We start from the raw sequence: 21,928 nt of genomic DNA on the forward strand, positions 1-21,928 counted from the left end.
GACGGCCCCACATCATGAGATGATTGGAGGTGGGGAGCATTGGATGACTTCAATGTAACTTTCTCTCAATTTCATCTTCAACCTCAACATTGACGATCATACACAGACTTCCTTTATATATATGAAAACCTTTCAAAAGTCGTATGCTTATATGATGAGAAAACCGAAATAAGAGGGCACACATCTCACGAGAGTAGCAACCACATCAAACACCACACTTCAAACCCCCCTCTCATCAACCAACAACCTCACATAACCGTTATCATATCCCCCATCAAGAGGTACGCCACACAACTCATACCACACACGCACACACAACAATGTCAGACGATCTCAAAGACGAGATAGAAGCCCTCAACTCAATCTACGGAGACGACACCCTCCGCCACACACCACCAGACAACTATGTTCTCACGCTTCCCGGCGGCCCGGGTGCCTCCTCGCTCACCCTCCGCTTCGCCGACTCGTACCCGGACGTGCCGCCAGAGATCCTCGGCACCCACAGCGCCGGCGAGAACGCGCCCCGCGGCGCCGGCGCCCGCGACCTGCTGCTCTTCCGCGAGGCCGTCGCCGCCGTCTACCAGCCGGGCGCTGTCTGTCTCTTCGACGCCGTGGAGGAGTTCTCCCGACGCGTGGAGGAAGTTTCAGAAGCTGAGCCGTCAGGACCACCCACCAACCCACACTCTCCACCGGCGTCGGCATCGACGACACGGCTTGATGAAGAGCACGGGAACCAGAACCAAGAAGCTGACTCTCTGCCTTCCTACATGCTAGAGGAACCCCCTTGGATCATCTCCGACCCCTTTGTCGAACTCAAATCCGTCTTCCTCGCGCGCGCCGCGCCCGTGACATCCCCCGAGCAGGCCGCAAGTTATGTCCAGCACCTCATCGCCACGGACAAAAAGGTGCGCAGCGCAAGCCACAACATGACGGCGTGGCGCATCCGCGGGCCCAACGGCACGAGCTTCCAAGACTGCGACGACGACGGCGAGACGGCGGCGGGCGGGCGGCTGCTGCACCTGATGCAGCTCATGGACCTGTGGGACGTCATGGTCGTCGTGACGAGGTGGTACGGCGGGCAGAAGCTGGGGCCGAGGCGGTTCGCGCTGATTAATAGCACGGCGAGGGATGCGTTTGTCAAGGCTGGGTGGGCGGAGGAGGCGGGGCAGGGGAAGAAGAAGGGGCATGGCAAGTGAGGGACTCTGGATATAGAGGATCGCCTATCATGTCACTTCTAGCATTGATGTAGGCGGGGAAACCGAGGTCGGTCATAGACCGAATGGCGGAAGGACGTCACCGGAGAGCTTCATGAGCTGCCCGCGTCAAGATAGGCATTGTAGATGTCACAGAGGGGATACCAAAGAAGTGGAGAACAAATTGCTTCGAGTTGAGTTTTGGGACCGACATTGGTCCCGTTCTCTCGCAAGACAAGACATACAAAAATTGGTATCGAACAACAGAGAGCCGCCCTCCGTAAAACGCCAATATGCCAAACCGAATTCGCGCGCGCGAAAATTTTCACAAAAACGACAGATTGCCAACCCGCCTATACCAGTTCCATGCTAGTATAATCGTTCCCTTCATGCAACTTCGTTAGATCTCGAAATGTGTGGAAAACTCGTAGTGGTCCCTCTGATTCTTTCCTTTTAAAGGATTCCCCATCTGGCAGATACCTCCGCAATGCAGTTGTTTCCTCCTCCTGTATCGCACGATCAAATGTCAAATCAGGCCTTGAAGAGCTTGGGCTTGAGGATCTCGAGCGCGAGAATCGACTGCTCGCAATCGAGAATGACGGCCCCGGCCCGGGCGGTGGAGAGGTACGACAGCCCCGCGCTGTCTCCCGTGCGCATATCCTGCACCAGGGTCCCCGCCACGCCGCATACGATGCCCGTAGCCTCGAACGGCAGGCTCTCGAGGTCCAAGAAGATGGGCGTCAGGTTCGTCTTGGTGTCGCCGACGAGAGAGTCGCCAAAGAGGCCGAGCAGCGACTTGTCGAGCAGCAAGGAAGGCGGGTCCTCCTGGGCGAGGGTGATGGAGAGAAAGCGCGGGCGCGCAGCCAGGGCGGAGATCATGGCCGTGTAGAGCTTCGCGTCGATGTTGTCGAGCCAGGTTTGTCGGTGGCTGTTGCCGGTCACCTGGCGGCTGAGCGAGGGCCGCTGGGTGTGGGAGAGCTCGCCGCCGAGCTGGGAGGTTTCGCGGCCGGAGCACTGGACCAGGAGGAGGTTGTCCTCGACGTAGGGGGCGACGCTGCGCTTCTTGAGCAGGTCAAAGGTGCGGACCTGCAGCTCGGCTATGGTGGAGGGTGGCGGGGTCAGCGGCGGGGCCCCGGCGCCGTTGCTGCCGTTGGTCTGGCTCGGTCCGCGGGAGTGTATCGAGGCGGCGGGGCTGACAAAGTTGGAGTCGTTGTCGGCGAGTTCGAAGCCGCGGGCGAGAAGGGCCTTTACAACCGTCTGCCTATCCTTGCTGGGGACGAGGATGAAGTCGGAGTAATAGGTGGTGATGAAGAAGATGGGAATCCCGGCGAGAGCGAGGGGAGAGGTCAGTTCCATGACACGGCCGGCGGCATCCATGCCGGCGCTGATGACGGAGAGTACGAGGTAAGTGTCTTTGGATATTGATACGGACTTGGCCAAGTCTTTTGGGAGATCCTGGATGGCCGGCTCAAAAACGTTCTTGGCCCAGGAGCTGTGGCAGACGATGGAGCACTCCATGGGGGTGACGCTAATGTTGAGGAAGCCATGTTGGCTCTCGGCGTTGAGCCCTTCTAATTCATGTTCCGGCTCTCCCTTTGACGCCTTGAGGGTCTGGGTCTGCGGGAGAAGGACGCGGAGAATGGGCTGCAGGAGTACCGAGTACAGGTCGAGGGGGATGTGAATAAGGGTGTAGTGGCCATCCTGCAGGGAGCGCAAATGCGGTGTTAGTTGAGAAGCACGATAGAGTCACAGAGGTCTGCAAGGACCAAGACATTTTGTGTGTGTCATTATCTGCTTTAGCTCCGAGAGCAATGTGCAACTCGGGGCGGCGGCGACGGTGACGGGACACAGCGTTGCAGTGGGACGAAGTAAAGAGCCCCGCATTTTGGTTACTCTTTAGAGATTCATTCCCGTGTTGCGGTCGTGTGTGGGTGTCGTGTGCGCAGTATGAAGATGGAGGGGGGCAATGAGTGACACAGGATGTTGGGGAAACTTACGAGAAACGAGACCTGGGCATTCATTGTGACGCGAAAACTTCTGATGGCAGTTGGAGAGCCAGAAGAATGCTTTCCCGTGCGCCACAGTTCTCTTGACGAGAAAAAGGGAAAAAGAAGAGGAAGAAATAGCAGGCTCGATGCGCCGGTGCACGGATGGGTTGTTGAAAGTTTGCGCGCGCACCGGGGATGATATCGGAGGGGGACGAGGGCGACTAAAGGTGTTCCTGCAGCCGGCTTCGGTTTGATCTTTTCATACGGAGTGTACGCTGCTCGGGAGTTCGGGTGTCGTTGGAAGTTTCCTTGGTCACAACCGGCGGGGTCCGATGTCTGTCTTTTTTTTCTTTTTCTCTCTTTTGGGCCCTCTTGAAAAGTCCAAGAGTGGTTGGAAAAGTTTAAGCTTTCGGTAGTCGTGGGCTGACAGGGGAGTCGTCTCTTGTTATCTCTCTTTCTCTGATGTTGTAATTCCCCTTGCGTCTGATTTACGGATGGGTTTGCGGGGAAACAGATGCCTTGGTGGTGTTAAGAAAAGGAAGAGGACTGGGAGGCTTTACCAAGGCAAGGTAGAGGAAATGTGTAAGCCGGGAAAATGAACAAAGGGAGAGAGAATCCCCAAAAGTGAAAACTAGGCAAAAGGGAAGGGGGATGGGGAAAGGTTAAAAGGAAGTGCACGAGAGGAGGCGTTGGAAGGGGAAAAGAGGAATTAGGTTCGTATGGGAGGACCCTGAAGACGAGCTACTGTCCAAGGTGGGCAGGGTAAGGCAAGGCAACAGAAGCTGGGCACTACTCCGTACTCACTTTTGATTTTGGGGGTTGCCTACCTACTTACTTTTGGCACCTACTTCTCACCTCAGGCTGGGCATGATACATTTACAGCCCAAATGAGGTGAGGGGAGGGGTGGGAGGGGTGTTCAAGAGAAGGAAGAGAAAGCACATGGGCCTTGGTACGTAGGAGTGCGGCGTGGTGCTGCAGCAGAAGCAGCAGCAGCAGCGTACTTTCTGCGGCGGCGGCGGCCGTCCCAAAAAGCGCACTAGAGCACGATCTGTGCGTCTACATGCCGACGAGCACGGTACCTAGTCTACACAGCAAGATAAGCTGTAAGGAAATGTACTTCACGCAGTATGTGGGAGGAAGGGGGGCTGAGACGAGACGGGACGGAGCCAGATGGGCACTGAGCCTGAGCATGGAAAGGGAAAAAAACATGGGTTTTGCGGCTTTGCCTGCTCACTGCCCATAGTTCATTTTTCTTGCCGCGATATTCCGGGCCACTGGAGGGCCTGGAGGGGTTGCAGATAAGGTGAGGTCCGTAATGTCACAGTAGCGTTGAAACTTGAAAGCCTGTGCTTTTTGGAGCCAGGGCCCCAGGGGGGGTGAGTGACGACGATTCGGTGATTTTGCGCCGAGATGGCGGATGGCATTTCGTGATTTAATTTCCTCATATCTCGTTGGTTTGACGAAACATCATTTGTTGTGGCTATCACCGGTTCTGGGTTCGGGGATCGACCGCGTTCCCGTGAATCCATTGAAGGATCATGACCCTCTGTGGAGACTGTCGAGTGGAATATTCCGTCAAAGGTTGTATCGTTTCCGTCCAGTCGCAGTTTTTTTTTGCTGCCGTGCTCTCTTCTGGTTCGACGATATCCTCTATATCTCACTTATATCGTCACTTCTCAAAGACGGCCAGACTCGGTCAGTACACCGGCAAAAGCCGAGTCTTGACCTGACGACGCATACTTCGAATGAGGGCTATACCCTTAGATTCGAATTTGATACATGAAAGAACCCATCGTCTATCTTGTACCACATTACGTGCTATGCGTGGGATAACTCGTGAGAAGCTTAGCTCGTGCGTGGCTATATGCGGACAATGGCATGTCTTGGGACGTATTGTCTCGAACTATGACGAGGACGGTGTGATTTCACTCGCCATTGTCTTGAACCCAAAACCCACGCGGCTACCTACCCATCATCGCCGAGAGCTACTGGGTATTGTTCCGTTGGTTCTGCAGGTCAGAGGGAAAAGGGTGTGGGCGGAGATGGGCAGCATGACATGGCGGGGTTGAGCAGGGGTTCAAGGAAGTACAAGGTTTTGAAAGACCCATGATTGCATCTTTGGGAAGTGGGCGTCTGCACTACGGCCAGCCTGTCTCTCCTCAACGCCGCCGCCGCTGTCGCCGCGTCCACGGCGAGTAAGACCGAAATTGGTGAAGCGGGTGGGGGGTTTTTTTTTTCGTGATGTTATGCCTTTTTTTTTTTTTTTTTTTTTTTTTTTTTTGGTTGGGGGTTTTCGGGGGTCTTCTTTTAATTCCCCTCCTTTTTTTTTTTGTTTTTTTTTTTTTTTTTTTTTTTTTTTTTTTCTTTGTTTTTTTTTTTTTTTTTTTTTTTTTTTTTTTTTTTTTCTGGCTGGGAGTTTCACGGGGATCTACTTCTACTCAGATCTCGTCTCACACTGTCTTCTTTCTTTTCTTATCTGATTGCGGGTGTTGCGTCAAAGGTAAAGAGATGTGCTTCCATCGGGCATCGGCGGCGCTTTCTCGCGATTTTCCATCCTCGGCCGTGAGGAAGTGAAGACACAGCGCGGTTCGGCGGGCGCTCTCGAGTCAGGTAGGCATATGCGCCTCGGGAAGGGGTCCCTCTCTCCATTCCAAACATGGGAAACCCCGTGTAAGTCAACAGTTGAGCCGCTGCCAATCTTCTCTCCACTATCAGAAAACCTAACCCTCGCGTTCCCGTTGTTTTTTTTCTGTTCTCTTTTTTTAACTTTGGTCCTTGACATCCGAGCCAGATATTGCGACACTACAATGGTGACTTGGAATGGTCAACAAAAGTGTAAAATCGTGTCACCAATGATGAGACTGGGCTTTGCCGCGCCATGCTGGCTTTGCATCTCGCCATCCATCGCGACACCTGGACCGTGACCTCCATGCCCATGTTCATGTCCATGTCCAAGTCGTGAGTCGTTCAGGGTTGGCATGGGGCAGACAGGCAAACGAGCGGTTAAGATGACTACTCTTGAAGCCTTGTCCTCACCTTGACTTACTCTAGCTACCTACCTACCCTACCGAAGACTGCTCAAAGGACGAAGGACAGCAATGAAGGACATGAAGAGGAACCGGCCGGAGCTGGAAGCAAGACTGCAGAAGGAAAAAGGTTCAAAGTGCCGTTTCGGGCGACGTGCATAAGACTAGTTGAATAGGGAGCGTGGGGGTCTCAAACTCTGGGCGGTTCTCCGGTACTTTACTACTTAGTAGTTCGCGTAGTAGCCGAGATGCCTGCTTTCTTCTTGCTTTGGCTAGTTGCCAGCGACTACAGAACCCCAGAGAATAACTCCTTGGCCTTGGATCAAAAGCAGGCGTATCCGTACCCTGAATATGAACACGGCATTGCTAGCCTCTCTCTGAGTCCAAAGACAGACAAGATGGGAAAACAAGGCACGGAAAACCTGCATTAGACCATGACCTTTGGGGAACGACTGGGGAAGTCGCTTACATCTTGTGTAACTCGTGAAGCAGTCACGTTTGTTTCCCATTTCCCCTTTCGGTTCTAACTTCTCACCCTCTGCCACTCTGTGCCCCCTCCCAAATCAAACCATGATGGAAATGATGTAAGACGACGAGGTGCCCTGGCTTCCAGGTTGCTTTGTGAGGTAGGCAAGGGATGGTGATCATGGATGGATGGGTGCATCGGCCACTTCTCCGTGCCCTTTACTACGTACCTCACCTCACCTCACCTCAACTTGGGGTCTGCTGCTACCTCGCCCGTCACCTCTCACATATCAACTCTCACCACCACACGGGAAGCAACGCTGACGGGCGTCTCTCCCACAGATACTGTACCAACACACGCACATGAGCGCCCAATTGCCTGGAGCAGCATATCAGCGGCTGGCCTCGGCATGCGCATCGACTTGCTGATTGAAAGACACGAAGAGGGAAAAAAGGCCATCACGATTCACCATTGTCAACCCCCGCGGGGGTTTTACGACAACCGCGCTTTTGAGCATCCGTATGCTCAATCGGGTCTACACGTCAGGTCATGGAACAGGTTCTTGAAGATGGTCTTCGACAATGACACGTCTGCAGACAGCGGCATTCACGGCAGTTGTGGATTTGATCCCCTCAGCTGAACCCCTCAATCCCGCCGAATGCTCATGCTCAAACAACACCTTGAGCCTAACTATTCGTTCGAATACGCTACTTCAGCTTCACAATAGCAGTCCTCAGCTTCGACACCCCACCTCATCTCCGACGCCATTGCGTCAGACCAGTAGATTCAGCCAGCCCACGGTGCGTGCCTGTGTAGCGGCCCGCGAAAAGAGGGAGGAAAAAGCAATTCTTCGTTTCCTTTCTCCCCCAGGTCCGACATGGACCGTGGACCAGACCCCCCGCAGATCACAACGGTTCCTGAACCTTGTCCGAACCCTTTCCCTTCTGGTCGTGCAACTGGCTCAATTGGCCTCTCTGATTTGCTTCGAAATCGGCGCTCCATGCACAAAGTCATCGGGGTTAAGCAAGAAGCATGGGTTCCCTCCAGAAGAATTTCACTAATACGGCGGAATACCTGGTCCAATACCTGTAGGTACTGCGTCAACCCCCCTCACTAATAGGACGGCTGCTTTCTGCTACTGCAAGATGCCGTGGCAGCTACGACGTCCGGGTTTCCCATTATCGACAAGCCGGGCCAAGGAGGAACGACAGGTGTTTGGGATGGACAGGTCCTTGGGAAGAGTACAACCTGCCGGCGAGCGCCCACGGCTCCAATTAGACGGCGCAACTCTCGGTCAACTTGTGAGGGCGCATGGAGAACCCCGCTCCTCTCGGCCAGCAATTCCACAGTCCGCCCCCATCCCACTCTTCCTATTCCCCTCCCGCAACCCGGCCGCTGTATCCAGACCAAACTCGCAAAACCCCCATCCCAGAGCTACAACCTAGGATCCGATCCCTCCAGCAACCGCGTCCAAATGTCACCCTACCAGTACCAAGTCTGCGAAGTCCCTCGCCTGGCCGCTTCTAAGCGTCCTGCTGCTGCTAGAGCTGGTCATGGACCCCCAAATCGACGACCTAGAGAGGTCGGGAAACCTGACTCGCCAGAGAAGCATGGGTTGGGCGACGTCGCGGCGACGACAACCTCCCGACGACGGTTGACTTGTGACGCCTCCTCAGCCTGCTAGCGATGCGTCTAGGAGTCGAAGGAGCAGATCGGTCCAGCTTGGTGCCCCGAATACTCGGTCGCGGCTTACACCACATGCAGATGGGAGGTATTGGCAGGTACAGTACGTCGGTCATCGTCACCGCGCACACCGATGACAGCATCGCACTCCTTTTCGGGAAGACGTTGGATCATCATTCACGAGTTGAGTATCATATGTTCAAGTGATGAGACATGGCGGATTGAACATGATCCCACAGAGCAAAAGGCAATAAGGGGTTCACAGGGTTTGACCCAAGCGGAATACCTCTGCTCTCGCTCAATTGCCCCATTCGGCATTGTCTGCATCGCCGGCGTGGGATGCTCAGTTCTCACGAGAGCACTTGAGACTCTCAAGCTGACAAGAACACGGAAGACGAGGCAAAAACCCTCAATGAGCCCACTTGGCTGGAGACAGGTGATACTCACCGGTTTGCCACGATCCATCATCTGGCCGGAGCTTCGCCGAGGTCTCGACTCTTGACCTTTGGGCAATGAGTCTTTTTCATTCATCTGCTCGTCGTTTTCTTCCTGATCCAAGTCTCTGGAGAAATGCTACACCAATCATCTTCTTCCCTTTTTTTAGCCTTTGATCGTGCTTCCTCAAGTCTCCGATGGATCCCCCCGTTCGTCCGTGCTTTTTTCACTTATCTCTGGTGTTGCGGAGCAGATCGTACCCGTTCCCAGATCCACAGATAGGGGACTCACCAAGGGCCTAAACGTTTTGGCGTTATCTCAGACTATGACTGTCCACCCCCCGGTCCCTCGAATAGCGTCTGCCGACTTATACCTAGGCTCTGGCCAACTAGGCCCGGTAGCTTCAACGTCGGCGGGGCAAACACCGGCTAACGAAGGATGTGATAGAAAATTTCGAAATATGGTTCGATATCGCGTATACTGCAGTACCAGAGAGGTCTTTGGCGCGGTTCTACTAGGCTGTCCCATCGTCCTCCACTCATACCAGTGTTGTCGTTCCAACCCACGGGTGAGGCTGTCCACGCTGTAAATCACCGAACGTTCACCGAGACACGCCTACCCTGCTCCCGAGTCCCTTCTCATTATTATCACTGGCGTTTTGCACTATGGCAAGAAAATTGCGATTGTTCATGACTATACTGCCAAGCTATATTGGCCATGTGTCACTAATGGCCAGACCTGCCGCCATTATCACTTAACCATAGAAAAGACCTATGACACTGCCGGTAAGGACGAAGAAGGGATATCGGAGCTAAAATAGGCCGGGCAATTCTCGTAGTTTCCGGTTTGCAACCCTCTGCAATCGTGGATTCCTGTCCCCCGTAAGAAATCGGCAATTGTCACTGGGAGAATAGTCGCTTATAGAAGTACCAACGGTGGTGGTAGTGACGGTAATACTTAGCTATAGATCTGGCTGGTAGTAGAACGCAGTCGATGAAGCTAAGTCTATGCAGTAAAAAAATGATTCGTCTCTTGTAAGAAGTGTATGAGTGCCACAACTCAACAGGCCCGGAGCTGTTTATAATCCATGTCAAGCCTGCTTTAGATCATGATATAACCACTATGCTAAAGAGGTAGATTGTGACGATCGTCGTCCACTTGGACACTGGGCTATTTGAGTTTCGTTTAAGAATTTTCATCGTCGTCCGAAAAACTGACATTATATAGGAATCCCTCCGCGTTTAGCAATGGTGTCGGGGCATATCGTGACATGGTATGTATTCATCTTTTTTTCAAAGTAATGAGTTTGCTCTTGAACATTCTATTCCCGTTCATGTTCTCGCAAAAGTTACACACCTGTGCCTCAATCATGTCCAGTTCCGTCTACTTCCCGTCGCGATCAGATATGGCTTGGTAGACGCTCTCACTGACTGAGATTCTGGTAGGTATAGGGTGTTTGTGAAAAAAGGCTGGGTGGAAATTCAGAAGATGACTTTGATGGGAAAGCGGGGAATGAAAGTTAAGGACTGCATGAGGTCGACAGCAGCTTTGTGTATGTGTTCTCTAGTTGAGTGCACTTGGCGTGGCCATATACAAAAGATGGTGGACCTTTTCCAGTTGCAGAGCATTAACTGTGAGCCCTGATCGCATTAGCTCATGTATCTGCGTATACAACGACACTTCCAGTCCGCCACTATGCGGCTAGAATGAAATCAAGTCAGGTGCAACTCAGCTGTCAAGTGTAAGGTAGGCTGGTGGATGGACGCGAGCTAGATCACCCGAAAACAGCGGACAAGTAAGACTTCTCGGCATGGCATATCAATTTTGGTTACCACGAGGCCACCTGCAGCATGCCGAACAACACCGGTTAACCCTTTGAAGCTGTTTTTAAAGTCATAGGTAGAAGTATCTTCACATAATCTGACATTTGAGTGGGACAGAAAAAGATCCGACTCGAAACTTGGCGAGTTATAGATACTCCCCTCCACGTCGAATGAAAACAGAGATCCTCAACATCACGTCCTGCCGTGTAGTCTACAAGACTGCGAAACCTCGATCCTGGTTGTAAAATACCCAGCGACACTGGTGACTACCTTCAAAGGAAAATTCGGATATCCAGCTAGTAGCGTGTCTGAAACTTTGAAGTCAAAACCAAGACAGTCTTTCCAAAGACAGTAACTTTTACTAATAATCCGAGCTAGAACGTGGGCCGTGGCTAGCTGGTCAACAGCCATGTGCAACTTTGTCTCTCACTGCCCCGCAGCCGTGCCGAAGTTTTTGTAGTGCTGCACTAACCTTTCTGGTAGTCGGACGTGATCGAACGGCGGAAAAGTCAAGCTTCAAGTCAAGCTTCAGCTGCTTGGGATCATCGCAATTCTCCCAGTCATCATTGTATACAGTGCTCAACGTTCACATCTATTTTCAAGCGTTCCTCAAGCGTCATTTGGGTTCTCAGCTGCTGCCGCCGTTATCCGTTTTCAGTTATACGTATGGCCCAAGCGAGTTGCGCCTCATTCCTCGAACCTCATCCACTTTGGTACATCCCCATGTCGCGCCGCACCCAAAGAATGGAGGTATCCATGGATTTTGGCAGATGGGCTACTAGTGGCATGAGCCTCGAGGAGCCGGGTGGTCGACGAGGTTTTTCTCCGGATCTTGTCTTGATAGTAGTCATCGATTTTGCCATCGCCGACTACTCCGATGTGACAATGTGTTATCGTTATCCCATCTCCAAATATCCTTCCAACGCCTCAAGTCGCAACTTCATTGGGTGTTGGGTGCATATCCCTTCAATCCTGTATACTATACCTTCCTCAGGGTCATATCTCAACGTCGTGAGTTCCTAGAGTACTTGAGGCATTGCCATGTGCTGCTGCAACTCGGGAATCTCTGCAGTCGCGAGACGATGCCCATCTCTCCAGAGATGTGTTCAGCGGGCTATTAGCAAGTTGCACCGAATGATGTCTCGAAAATGAGTAGCTGAATATACTGCCTGGGGAAGTCACTCAAGGAGTAAAATCAACCAAGTGAGGTAGAATTCAAAGAAACGTTCCCAGCTTGCCAATGTTTCGCGAGCAACGTGTGGCCAGAGACTTCTCTCTGTGGTATGTGTCTATCGCCGCATTCATATCCCACCATCCCCACAATGTCGTTTGAAATAGCCTACAATCAACTTCCTGCATGGAATTCACTGGAACTAGGCCAGCCAAACCATTTCCGAGCTTCTGAGGCTGGCTGAACCCTTCAATATCAGACCACATGGCAGCCACATAACTCGGCCTGGACAGCCTCGCGTTCCTGACGAAGTGACCTGGTGGTTTGCTACAAATGTCTGGACGAGTGCGGCCGTGACCCGGTCGTGGCTCATAACCTGTCAGTTGTGAAACTACTCTGAACGGTATTGATGCGCACCAGGTTTTCGAACAGCCGGAAGAAGAAGTCAATCAGAGGGTCATTACTTGTTCCATATGTCAGGTAGGAGCTGAAAATAATGGCTGGCTGATTAAAACTCTCCGAGAACGGAGATCCGCTGCATCATAAGTCCCGCCAGCGGGCTGGCCTTAGAGCTCCTGGTTTTGGGTCTAATGCTCGATGCACAATATTCATAGCTTTAAAGACCGTACTCTACGACGTTGTGTCACCTCGCGAAAGTTTATATAACTCCTTTGGGATCTCTACAATATTGCTCTCCAGATTCCTCGACTCATTCAAGATTACATTTCGCAACCTTCGAAGCACCTATAAGTCTGCAACAAAAAGCCTTACAGCCATGACAAACAAATACACCATTGCAGTTCTCAACATGTCCGGGTCCGGGTCGTCCGGATCTACTCAAAGCTATACTATAAGCTACGCAGATGGAGCTGTCCCCTCTACCAAGACCTTTTCAGTCGACATCAATGATCAGAAGGTCAAGACTTTTGAGCTTGCGTTTACAGAGGGTAAGCTTAAAATTACACTACTAGAGCTATGTTGGATCATCCTATCTTACATATTTTCTAGTCGTCTTCAAAATCATGGTAAACCCGAGCGGTGAACCAAATGCCGAATTCATTCTTGGCGTGAATGGGCAGGGTATGTCGGCAAATGTAAAACACGAGGAGAATAATACACTGGCAGTTGAGATTGTATGAATCCTTCGAGCTTGGGTCAGAGCTGGGGCTGAAGAATAGACTGGTTAGTTAGACTATTGGGAGAAACGTTAGCTTAGCCATAAGTACCCGTAGCTGTCCTTGCGCAAATGTAGCTGCGTGAATGATGGACCTCGATGGCTGTATGGAAAAATGTTCCGTGAGTAACGGGTAAGACTAAAGACTAAAGGCCAATGCATCTCGCATCACTTCCAGAGCATCGGTCGAAAAGTATCCAATGCCTAAGTGTAAAACATACTGTACGCCAGGATGATTCACATTTCTCCACAATCACAAATGGTAACAGCTATGTATCTCTGGCCCACTCAGGGTTTCTAAGGTCTGTCTATGTAACTCTTCGTGGGGAACCCCTGCATGAACGATGCCTCACGAACAAAGGGGCTGGGATTGCTGGCTACGCGTATCACTCATTTACCCACGAGTGCGAGAAGACTTCTGCCCCCCATTCTTAGATTTGTCATGATAACCCAACTGACTGAAGTGAGTTTATGTATGACATCGACTCTCTCGACGCGCATTGCGATATCCGCGATTCGTCCGCTTGCCGTAGCAACTGACTATATGGACGCGGCATAGCCTTATATCGTTTATTTCCTTGTCGGCATCAGTCGTATACCAAAGTCCAATGAATATTTATCTGAAGGCCGTTGAACAATGCGCTCGACGTCGTTGCGGCGTTGACTGTGAGATACAGGCCTGGGGCAGAGGGAGAGGCTCATATCTTGTGTCTCTTTTCCCGTGGGTATCCCAAGCTCCTGCCGAGACGATAGAGCACAGCAATTGGTGAGTGACAGTGCCACATCTAGTTGCCACCGAGAGAGTCCTTCGGTCCTGGTTGACCACTTCCAGCAGTCTTTGATGCTCTCGCTCAAGGCAATTCCTGCTGAGAGTGTAAGTCTCCATAAGAGTAAGAGCCGTTCACGGAGAGTATTACAGCCAAACCCAGTGTATGGCAGACCTAATCCCAGGTAGAGAAGATGGACAGAACCCCCTCGGTTTCCCTTTCTCATTTCTTGATACCCACAACTACCATATTCCTCGGGCTCTCGGCGTAATCAAACACGGTCTCGACCCAGCAGTCCCGGACGAGGTCGTCGTGCTCCTTCAAAAACAGCCAGCGATCCGTGACGATGAGGGACTCGACGACAGTGGCGCTGAATGCCATGAGACTCCATACGGCCGCGACCTCTTTCTTCCGGGAGGCGTACTCCTTTTCGTACACTTCAATCTCCTCGTCCGTCATATTCGCCATCTTGTCGCGGATCACTTGGCTGTACTGACTGTACTCGCGATTCGTCGTCAACTTAGCTACCGCGCCGCGCACGTAGTCCTTGAGGGACTTGTAGCACGCTTTCCGGAGGGAGCCGATGATGACGGGGTTCGTGGAGGTGTTGAAGGGGGATTCCCTCTCCTCTTCCGTCTGGTCTGATGGTTCTTTGCCTTCGGTGCCGCTTTCGGCCGCAGCGTCGCGGTGGTAGACCTTTGAGATGACGCCGCGGTCGAGGAAAATCTTTTGCAGCACCGCGCGAAACAGGTGCCGCGTGAAGAAGTCGTCGCTCTCGGGCTGCGTCCAGTTCTGCGGCGCCTGGCACGCCATCATCCTCGCCGTGATGTTCATCCGCACGCCGTGTCCCTTGTACCCGGAAAGCGTCTCGCTCAGAGGGAAACCCTCCGGGTCACGCCGCGCCGACTCGCGCACGACGCGGCCGTTGAGCGCCTGCAGGCTGGGGCGGGCGTACCCGGCCAACTTATAGGTCGGCGGGCCGAGCTTTTCCGTGAGCAGGTTGTAGCAGCAGCCCACGATGGCGACAGAGTGAATGGCCGGGTTCATGACGAGCGAGCGGATGCCGTAATGCGAGAGGTTTCCGCACGAGTGGATCGAGACGGCCATCATTTTGAGGTCCTGGGATGATTCCTCCGGGAGGACCTCCTTTTCGATGCGCCCAATGACTTCGGTTAGGTCGCCGCTCTCGAGCCTGCCGACCACGTACGAGACAGAGCCCTTCCCCAGCGCGCGGTTGTATCGCGGCTCAAGCTCCTTGATGGGCCTGAAATCAAAGTCCTCTGCTGCCGCTACGGCGTCGGGCGAGGCTTTCGCGGGTGCCTTCTTGACAACGTCAGTACCGAGCCTGTCAGCCTGCATCTGCAGCCACAGCTTCTTGTTGCGCATGACGACCTCCTTGCTCGCCAGGCCTGAGAGCACGTCGAGCCCCTTTGCGCCGTCAATGTTGTGCTCGCGGCCCTCGACGGCGACGACGTGGCGGTTGTAAGGGGGCAGCGCGAGGGTACGGCCGAGGTAGTTTTGGCCGCTACCGAAATCCACGAAATGCGTCGTCTCCTTTCCCCAGAGTGAGGCGATTGAGCCGGCAAGAGAGTCGACATAGCGCGCAAAATGGGCCACCTCGTGGACTTTTTTGGGCTTCATGCCGACGGCGACGGAGCGGGAGAGCTTTGGCGGGGGTTTACTCTCAGACGTGGTGGGGGAGAATGTCCTGCGAAGAGAGAGCTTGCGGATGCTGCGAATGTAGTTCAGGAAACTCTCTGGCGGGGCGACTGTCATGGCGTCTAATGGCAAGTTATCGAGGTCATCTCGCATGAGGAGGTCCAGGAGGGCGTTAGTGCCGTAGGAGAGAAGGAAGGGTTGCCATTCCTGAGGAAGGATCTGGGAGAAGAGGCCCCTTTCGTTTGTGAAGAAGTCGAGGACGTGGACGCCACCGCAGAGGATTTGGAAGATGTCTGTGGTTGTGGCAAATTCGAGGAGCTCCTCGACGTAGGCTTCTGGCGAGGGGAACTCGTCTGAGCAGGGGAGGGGCTTTTCTGGTATCATCTTTTTTCTCAGTTTGAGGCGCTTTTAATAATGTGTTTCTTGTGTGCGCAGGTAACTCTTCCCTGGGTTGAGTGATTTATAAATGTTCGATATATCAAAGAGCATGAGTAAGATTCAGCGAGTGGCTCAGTGAAAGATGGTGAGAGCTTCGTATGGGAGTGAGTGAGCATGTGGAGTTGTAAATGGCGGTTGTGAAAATCCCACTTACATTAAATTGGTCAATGGAGGGGAATTTTTCTCGGTGAATGAGGGGCACACCGAGAGATCGAGCAGGGGTCTTCGGTGACGTGAAATGTCTCGGTGAGGAATGCTCAAACGTGCCGAAGAATCTCCGGAAGTACCCTTACACTTCCCCGAAGCTGCGACCACCAGTGACCTGCAAAAGTGGACACCTATGGAAGACGGGGACGGGAGGTAGCCGTGCCCGTAAAGGTAGCTCGCACCCACCCGACCCGGCCGGCCGCCAGACGCGCAAACGTCATCCCAGGCCGCGTTTACCTAACAGGGTACCTAGATTGACTACAGATCGCCAATTCCGCCTCGACGATAGGCATTCCCTCCTTCAATACCCTAGGACCAAGCTGCAACCTTTGGCTAGAAACCACATCCTTTGTGAAGAGATTCTAACTGCAAGCCAATGCGTCCGCGGATGCGCCTTTCCAACCCTTCGCCAGGATGATGTCCTCCGCCAACGAAGAGGATCCCTTCCTCCAAGTTCAACAGTACGCAATCGCATCCCCTTCGCATCCAACCACTTGGCACCATCCTTCCTCTAGCTATCACCTTTGAACCAAAATACTGACCAAGAACGCACAAAACAGAGACGTCCTCGCCCAGCTAGACTCAACCAGACCCCTATTCACATCCTACCTCCGCATCCGCTCCCTCTCAACCTCCCCAACCTCCCCCGAACTCGCCTCCGCCCGCGCCGACCTCGAATCCGCCCTCGCCTCCCTAGCCGAAGACCTTGCCGACCTCGTCGAGTCCGTCAAGGCCGTCGAATCCGACCCCACAGCCTTTGGCCTCTCCGGCCCAGAAATCACGCGGCGCAAGAGGCTAGTCCAAGATGTCGGCGGCGAAGTAGAAGACATGCGCGAGGAGCTCGCCAAAAAGCTCGGCGCAGCAACAGCAGGAGGCAAGGGCAAATCCTCAGCCGCAAACTCGGACCTCCCCGATCCGAGCTCCTTCGCCATAGGCGACGGCCACCACGGAGACCACGACGACGACGACGACGACTACGCGGCCGAGTTCGAGCAGCAGCAGCAGCTCGAGATGATGCGCGAGCAGGACGGCCACCTGGACGGCGTGTTCCGCACCGTGGGCAACCTGCGGCGGCAGGCGGACGACATGGGCCGCGAGCTCGAGGAGCAGAGGGAGATGCTCGAGGTCGTGGACGGCGTCGCGGACCGCGTGGGCGGGCGGCTGCAGACGGGCGTGGCGAAGCTACAGTACGTGATGCGGCACAACGAGGACCGGCTGAGTAGCTGCTGCATCGCCGTGCTCATTTTTGTGCTGATCTTGTTGCTTATTTTGTTGTTGATTTTGTAAAAAAAAAAAAAGGGGAGAGTATCATTGGCTTGCTGCCCGGCGAGACCGAAGTAATGATGGATGGCTGGAGGGATCTGGGAATCATTAGAAGACGACAAAAAAGGGAAGAGTGATGGCGAAATGCCGTTTCTCTTTAAATTGAGGGTTTGGGAGTTTATGGAGCGTGTTTGGAACTATTGTCAATGAAGTTTTTTGTCTTTTACTACTTTGAGAGCCTTTCATCTGGGGGCTATGATAGATCTCAGTCATCCAACTCACGATACGCAATGTCTAGAGTACGTGTCTTTGTATCCTCCCCTAGCAGACCGCCCCAACTTGCTTCAATGGATGAGCCAAACCAAAGCCCAGACCCCGTGCTCATCGCAAGTCATTGTGAAGTCTTGCTGTTTTGGTTCTTTTAGGTGTATAAGCACCCCCATGCCAGGATGTCCAGAAACGCCATAGTATGTGTACCCCCTTGAAAGCACTTCCCCAATATTGGCAACCCATGCCTCTCATGTATGTGTACAAAAGGTAAGTCGTCTACCTTGGCTTTTGTTTCCTCCCCCCACCATCTATGCCACATCTAACCCAGAGTCTCGTCTCAAAACGTCGCCTAGGACCTGCAACGCCTGCGCGGCCGTGGCCCCCGGAGGGGCTCTCTTAGGAAACTCCACCAACGCCATCCTGAGGGCCGCGACGGCAGCGTTGCCGTAAAAGTTGATGAAGCGCTGTTCGTGACCGTCAATCATGGACTTGAGCACCACGTACTGCGTGTTGGAGACGAGCTGCGGCGGCGAGTTGACAATCTGCGCCATGGCCTTCCAGTAGTTTGTCGGCGGGTAAGGGTTCGTCTTGGACGCCTTGCTGAAGTCCCGGAGCGCAATGGCCGCGAAGCCGGCGCCAAGACCCGTCATCCTGTCGTTGTGCGCCTGCTCGGGCACCCAGTTGCCGTTTTCCTTCTTCCAGCCAATGGCTCTGCGGCCGCCCTCCGTCTTGTCGCTGCCTCTAGAGCCAAAAAGGACGGGGCAGGCCACGCGGAATTTGGCGATGAGGATGTCGATCATGGAGCCGCCGCGCCAGTGGTAGTCCTTGTTGGAGAAGATTTGCGCCGTTACGATGCCGACCGGCTCGGCCGACTTTGGGTTCGCGCCGCCTTCGTTGGAGAACTGCTGGATGATCGCCTTGGAGAGGATGTTGAGGAGGTATATGAACAGGGCCGGTAGCTGCGGTCCGTTGTTAACAGCGCCTTCGGCTGGCTCCCTGTTTTGCTGCACGTATATGCTTGCGTCGATTAGAGGTGACGGGACCTGGCCGCCGAGAGATTCGCGCAGTGCGGCATTGATCGTGGCAAGCTAAGACATCGTTAGCATTTGTCTTGTGACACCAACAAGACCAGACTTACGGGTTGCGCGTTTGCTCCTTTGCCAGCAGTCAGCTGCCCAATAGACTTCCTGATTTGTCTCCGCATTTCTCCCAACTTGCCCTTCAATGGATTCCCAGGCTGTTTCGACAGGGCTTCGACGTCCTTTCGCAGCTTCTTGAGAGCTTGGTGTATCTGGGTGTACCTGTCAACAGTCGGTTGAGCTGGCACTGGTGCAGGCGCGGCAGGCTGAACAGCGGGCTTCGGGGCTGGAGGCGCTGCTGCGGGCTTCGTGAGGAAACCATTGGATTGGGTTGACGGCGTAGCAACGACCTGTGCGGGTGCTGGTGAAGGCGCTGCAGTAGGTGCCTTCGCGGCTGGGAGAGCTGATGTCGTAGCGGTTGTCAAGGGGGCTGGCTTTGGTGCGGCTGGCGGCACAGCAGCGGGCTCGGCTTTGGCCGCCGTTGTGCCATTGACCTGAGATTCTTGCGACTTCTTCGGCTCCGGCTTGGGCGGTTCAGGTACGGGTTCGGGAGGGAGTTGAGGAATCTGCTTGGCCTTGAGCTCTCTCAGCCTCTCTTGCTCGGCGCGCACTGCTGCTTCTGCCTTGAGGCGATTTTCTTCCTCTTTTTGTAGCTGTGCTATCCTCCTTTGCTCAGCTTCCAACCTTTGCTTTTCCTCCTGCAATTGGTGGACCTCATAGACCCTCAAAGCGGCGAGGCGAACACGCTCGTGCTCGAGCTGGGCAGCGGCGAGGGCATCGCGATGGCTCAGCTCTGAATTACGATTCTCGGAGAGAAAATCTGCTGTGAAGCCTCGTTCGGGGCTTGACTTGATGTTGCTATCGTGCTGGCTTCTCCGCGAAGGAGAAGAGTGCGCCATGGTTGGTCGCACAGTTGGCTACCAATGGCCTCGATGGTGTGGTCGTAGGTGGGAATTGAGACCAGGCCCTACGGCATCGGGCGGTGGGGTCAGGCGCGGGATGCAAAATTGCACCGACAACCGAGAGAAACAAAATCAACAAAACCCAAGGACCCAACACACCAACAAACGGCCGATCAGAAAGAGTGACGTCCGCGGGTGGGCGGTTGGATGGGGAAGGCAAGGCAAGGCTCGGGCGATTTCTGAGAGAGTCCAGACGAGGCTGTGCTTCTTGACGTCTTCGGGGCCGTTTGGGTCAAGTGGTGTCGTCAAGCGGACAAGGTATTGGTTGACGGTAGGTATGCCGTAGAAGGCGTAGGTACTATCGAGTTCAGGTTGGGCGCGGCGTTGGTGTGGAGCAACAAAAATAATACGATGTATCAGGCGCGCTTTGATGTGGGATAATGCTACCGTTCGCGGCGGCCTGGGGCTCTTTGAGGTGAATTGGGGGGGGGGGGGGGGGGTGTGGGGGGGGGGGGGGAAAAAAAAAAAAAAAAGGGCGTGGGGGGGGGGGGGTGTGCGGCCGGGGGGGGGGGGGGGGGGGGTTGGGGGGGGGGGGGGGGGGGGGGGGGGGGCCTGTTGCTGAGCTGTGGGAAAAGGCGATGACCCTTGTTGCGCTGTCGCCCTGGACCTGTGTTGCTGCTTGCAGCTCTACCCTTTTTGCTCCATGGGGTGGGTGAGCAGACGAGCAGACCAAAGTGATGGAGCGGAGCAGTCAGCAGAGCAGCCAAAGAAGCAGCAATCGACCAGACCTCAGGAAAAACGAAGAAGAGACGTCGCCGTGGTAGCGACCCAGGTGGGTCCAGTAGGAGCTAGATGGACGAATGATAGCTCTGAATCTTGGCAGAAAGGAGCACAGCGTCCCCGCTGTTTGGTCGGACCGCAAAGTGGGGCATTAGCCCGAACTCGGGCAGTCACATTTATTGCCGGGCGGTCAAGAACTGAGTACGAACTTCCTCGGTCTCTGCACCGTTATCCGTACAAAAAGTGCATTCATACCTTACGGAGTGCCTAGGTCAATAATCAAAAGTGAATATTCCTGTCATGTCGTTGAGATTCTGCAATTGGAGTCGGACCCGGCCCCAATTTCCAACTGGGGAGTCGGCTCAAGTCTGGATCTGGCCCGTCTCGCCTTGACTTTCCCTCTCGGTTTTGCTGGCCTGACAAATGAAAATCGGCAACAGCCAACACGACCGTAGACTGGACGGAGCGTCCGAGAGCTGGGCATGACGGGGAAGAGAATCTTCAACCTAGTATTCGTACCGATACCTGCTCAGATAGAGTGTGTGATGCCATTGAGGAGAAATCTTGTCAGGGAGGTACGTAGTAAACTCCACCGTTGCACTGGGGGGAATACCTGGGTATGTCAATCACAGCTCTGATGAATGATGACTGAGGGATGCTGCCATGCTGCCATTGCCCGGAGCTTCCTGGTCCTCATGGCTGGGGGACCGACCAGAGCAACGCAACGCAACACAACGCAACGCAACACAACGCAACGACAGGAGAGCTTGCTGCAGCCTGCAAGCCTCGCTCAGGTATCCGTACGGTACGGTACGGCGTAGGGGTTCTGTTGATGTGGTGTCCAACGATGCGGTATCCATCCGGAAACACTGGCGTATTCCTGTTCCCCCCTTGACTTGAGCCCTGCATTTGGCTTGCCCACCGCGCAGCACCCCCGTAGACGCCAATGTACCTAGTAAGTAGCCGCCGCTCGCCGGCCGCTGACCATCCTGTTGCCCCGAGGTACGAAGCCAAGGTTCCTGACTTGCTGGCCCTAAGTATTTCGTTTGTGCTGCTAGCAGCTTTATGCGTACATAAGGGAAGGTCACGTAGGTAGTCATGCTGTTGACTGTGTCAGTAGTCAATGCCAGTGTGCGAGACTAAAGGGCCGCAGGAGACGGAACTTGGCGGGCGTTCCAGTCCCAGTTCCAGCCCAGCCCTCGAGAGACTCGAGACTACGCAGTAGAGACTGAGAGTCAACCCCCCTCGGCTCGCTCCTTGCCCACCTACGTAAGGTGTCTGGGACGACGACTGTGGTGCGGGTGAGATGGGCGACAGGTCAAAGTCGGGGTGGTGCACTACGGCAAGGTACTGATCAACAAAGTATCCGAGCGGCTAACCTGTTACCTGTCCTCGAACCCGGAAGCCCTGACCTGGTTCTGGCTCTGTCTCTGGGCCTGGCGTGCAGCGTAGCTGCGTAGGTGCGGCGTGGACTCTCCCCACCCGCGTCGAGACCTGACTGACTGGAGACGTCTGACTGAGTCTTGTTACCTTGGGTAGGTATGTACTCTCGTACAGAGTATCCGCCACAAGGTACAAAGCACTCGACCCCAAGTCAGGCTCG

At 54.1% G+C, this 21,928-nt stretch overlaps 7 protein-coding genes across 7 annotated transcripts; 4 read left to right on the forward strand and 3 right to left on the reverse strand.

The window, feature by feature from the left end:
• Nucleotides 1-320: 320 nt before the first annotated feature.
• CTAM01_13671 (RWD repeat domain-containing protein) lies at nt 321-1,196 on the forward strand (the record flags this gene model as incomplete). Its single annotated transcript, XM_060529673.1, has 1 exon — nt 321-1,196. The coding sequence occupies one exon, from the start codon at nt 321-323 to the stop codon at nt 1,194-1,196; it is 876 nt and encodes a 291-aa protein (XP_060375767.1).
• A 528-nt stretch (nt 1,197-1,724) lies between these two features.
• On the reverse strand, nt 1,725-3,214 carry CTAM01_13672 (uncharacterized protein; the record flags this gene model as incomplete). Its single annotated transcript, XM_060529674.1, has 2 exons — nt 1,725-2,894; nt 3,191-3,214. The coding sequence occupies 2 exons, from the start codon at nt 3,212-3,214 to the stop codon at nt 1,725-1,727; spliced, it is 1,194 nt and encodes a 397-aa protein (XP_060375768.1).
• A 4,605-nt stretch (nt 3,215-7,819) lies between these two features.
• CTAM01_13673 (uncharacterized protein) lies at nt 7,820-8,119 on the forward strand (the record flags this gene model as incomplete). The annotated part of the gene is made up of 1 exon (XM_060529675.1): nt 7,820-8,119. The coding sequence occupies one exon, from the start codon at nt 7,820-7,822 to the stop codon at nt 8,117-8,119; it is 300 nt and encodes a 99-aa protein (XP_060375769.1).
• A 4,442-nt stretch (nt 8,120-12,561) lies between these two features.
• On the forward strand, nt 12,562-12,925 carry CTAM01_13674 (uncharacterized protein; the record flags this gene model as incomplete). The annotated part of the gene is made up of 2 exons (XM_060529676.1): nt 12,562-12,733; nt 12,795-12,925. 2 exons carry the CDS (start codon nt 12,562-12,564, stop codon nt 12,923-12,925), a joined length of 303 nt encoding a protein of 100 aa, XP_060375770.1.
• A 1,024-nt stretch (nt 12,926-13,949) lies between these two features.
• CTAM01_13675 (uncharacterized protein) lies at nt 13,950-15,770 on the reverse strand (the record flags this gene model as incomplete). Its single annotated transcript, XM_060529677.1, has 1 exon — nt 13,950-15,770. The coding sequence occupies one exon, from the start codon at nt 15,768-15,770 to the stop codon at nt 13,950-13,952; it is 1,821 nt and encodes a 606-aa protein (XP_060375771.1).
• A 675-nt stretch (nt 15,771-16,445) lies between these two features.
• On the forward strand, nt 16,446-17,318 carry CTAM01_13676 (syntaxin 6; the record flags this gene model as incomplete). Its single annotated transcript, XM_060529678.1, has 2 exons — nt 16,446-16,492; nt 16,592-17,318. The coding sequence occupies 2 exons, from the start codon at nt 16,446-16,448 to the stop codon at nt 17,316-17,318; spliced, it is 774 nt and encodes a 257-aa protein (XP_060375772.1).
• Nucleotides 17,319-17,872: 554 nt separating this feature from the next.
• CTAM01_13677 (GLE1-like protein) lies at nt 17,873-19,542 on the reverse strand (the record flags this gene model as incomplete). The annotated part of the gene is made up of 2 exons (XM_060529679.1): nt 17,873-18,652; nt 18,703-19,542. 2 exons carry the CDS (start codon nt 19,540-19,542, stop codon nt 17,873-17,875), a joined length of 1,620 nt encoding a protein of 539 aa, XP_060375773.1.
• Between the last annotated feature and the right edge of the window lie 2,386 nt (nt 19,543-21,928).

This window comes from Colletotrichum tamarilloi (genome assembly GCF_030869305.1).
Source record: "Colletotrichum tamarilloi strain Tom-12 chromosome Unknown Scaffold_101.1, whole genome shotgun sequence".
Lineage (NCBI taxonomy): Eukaryota > Fungi > Ascomycota > Sordariomycetes > Glomerellales > Glomerellaceae > Colletotrichum > Colletotrichum tamarilloi.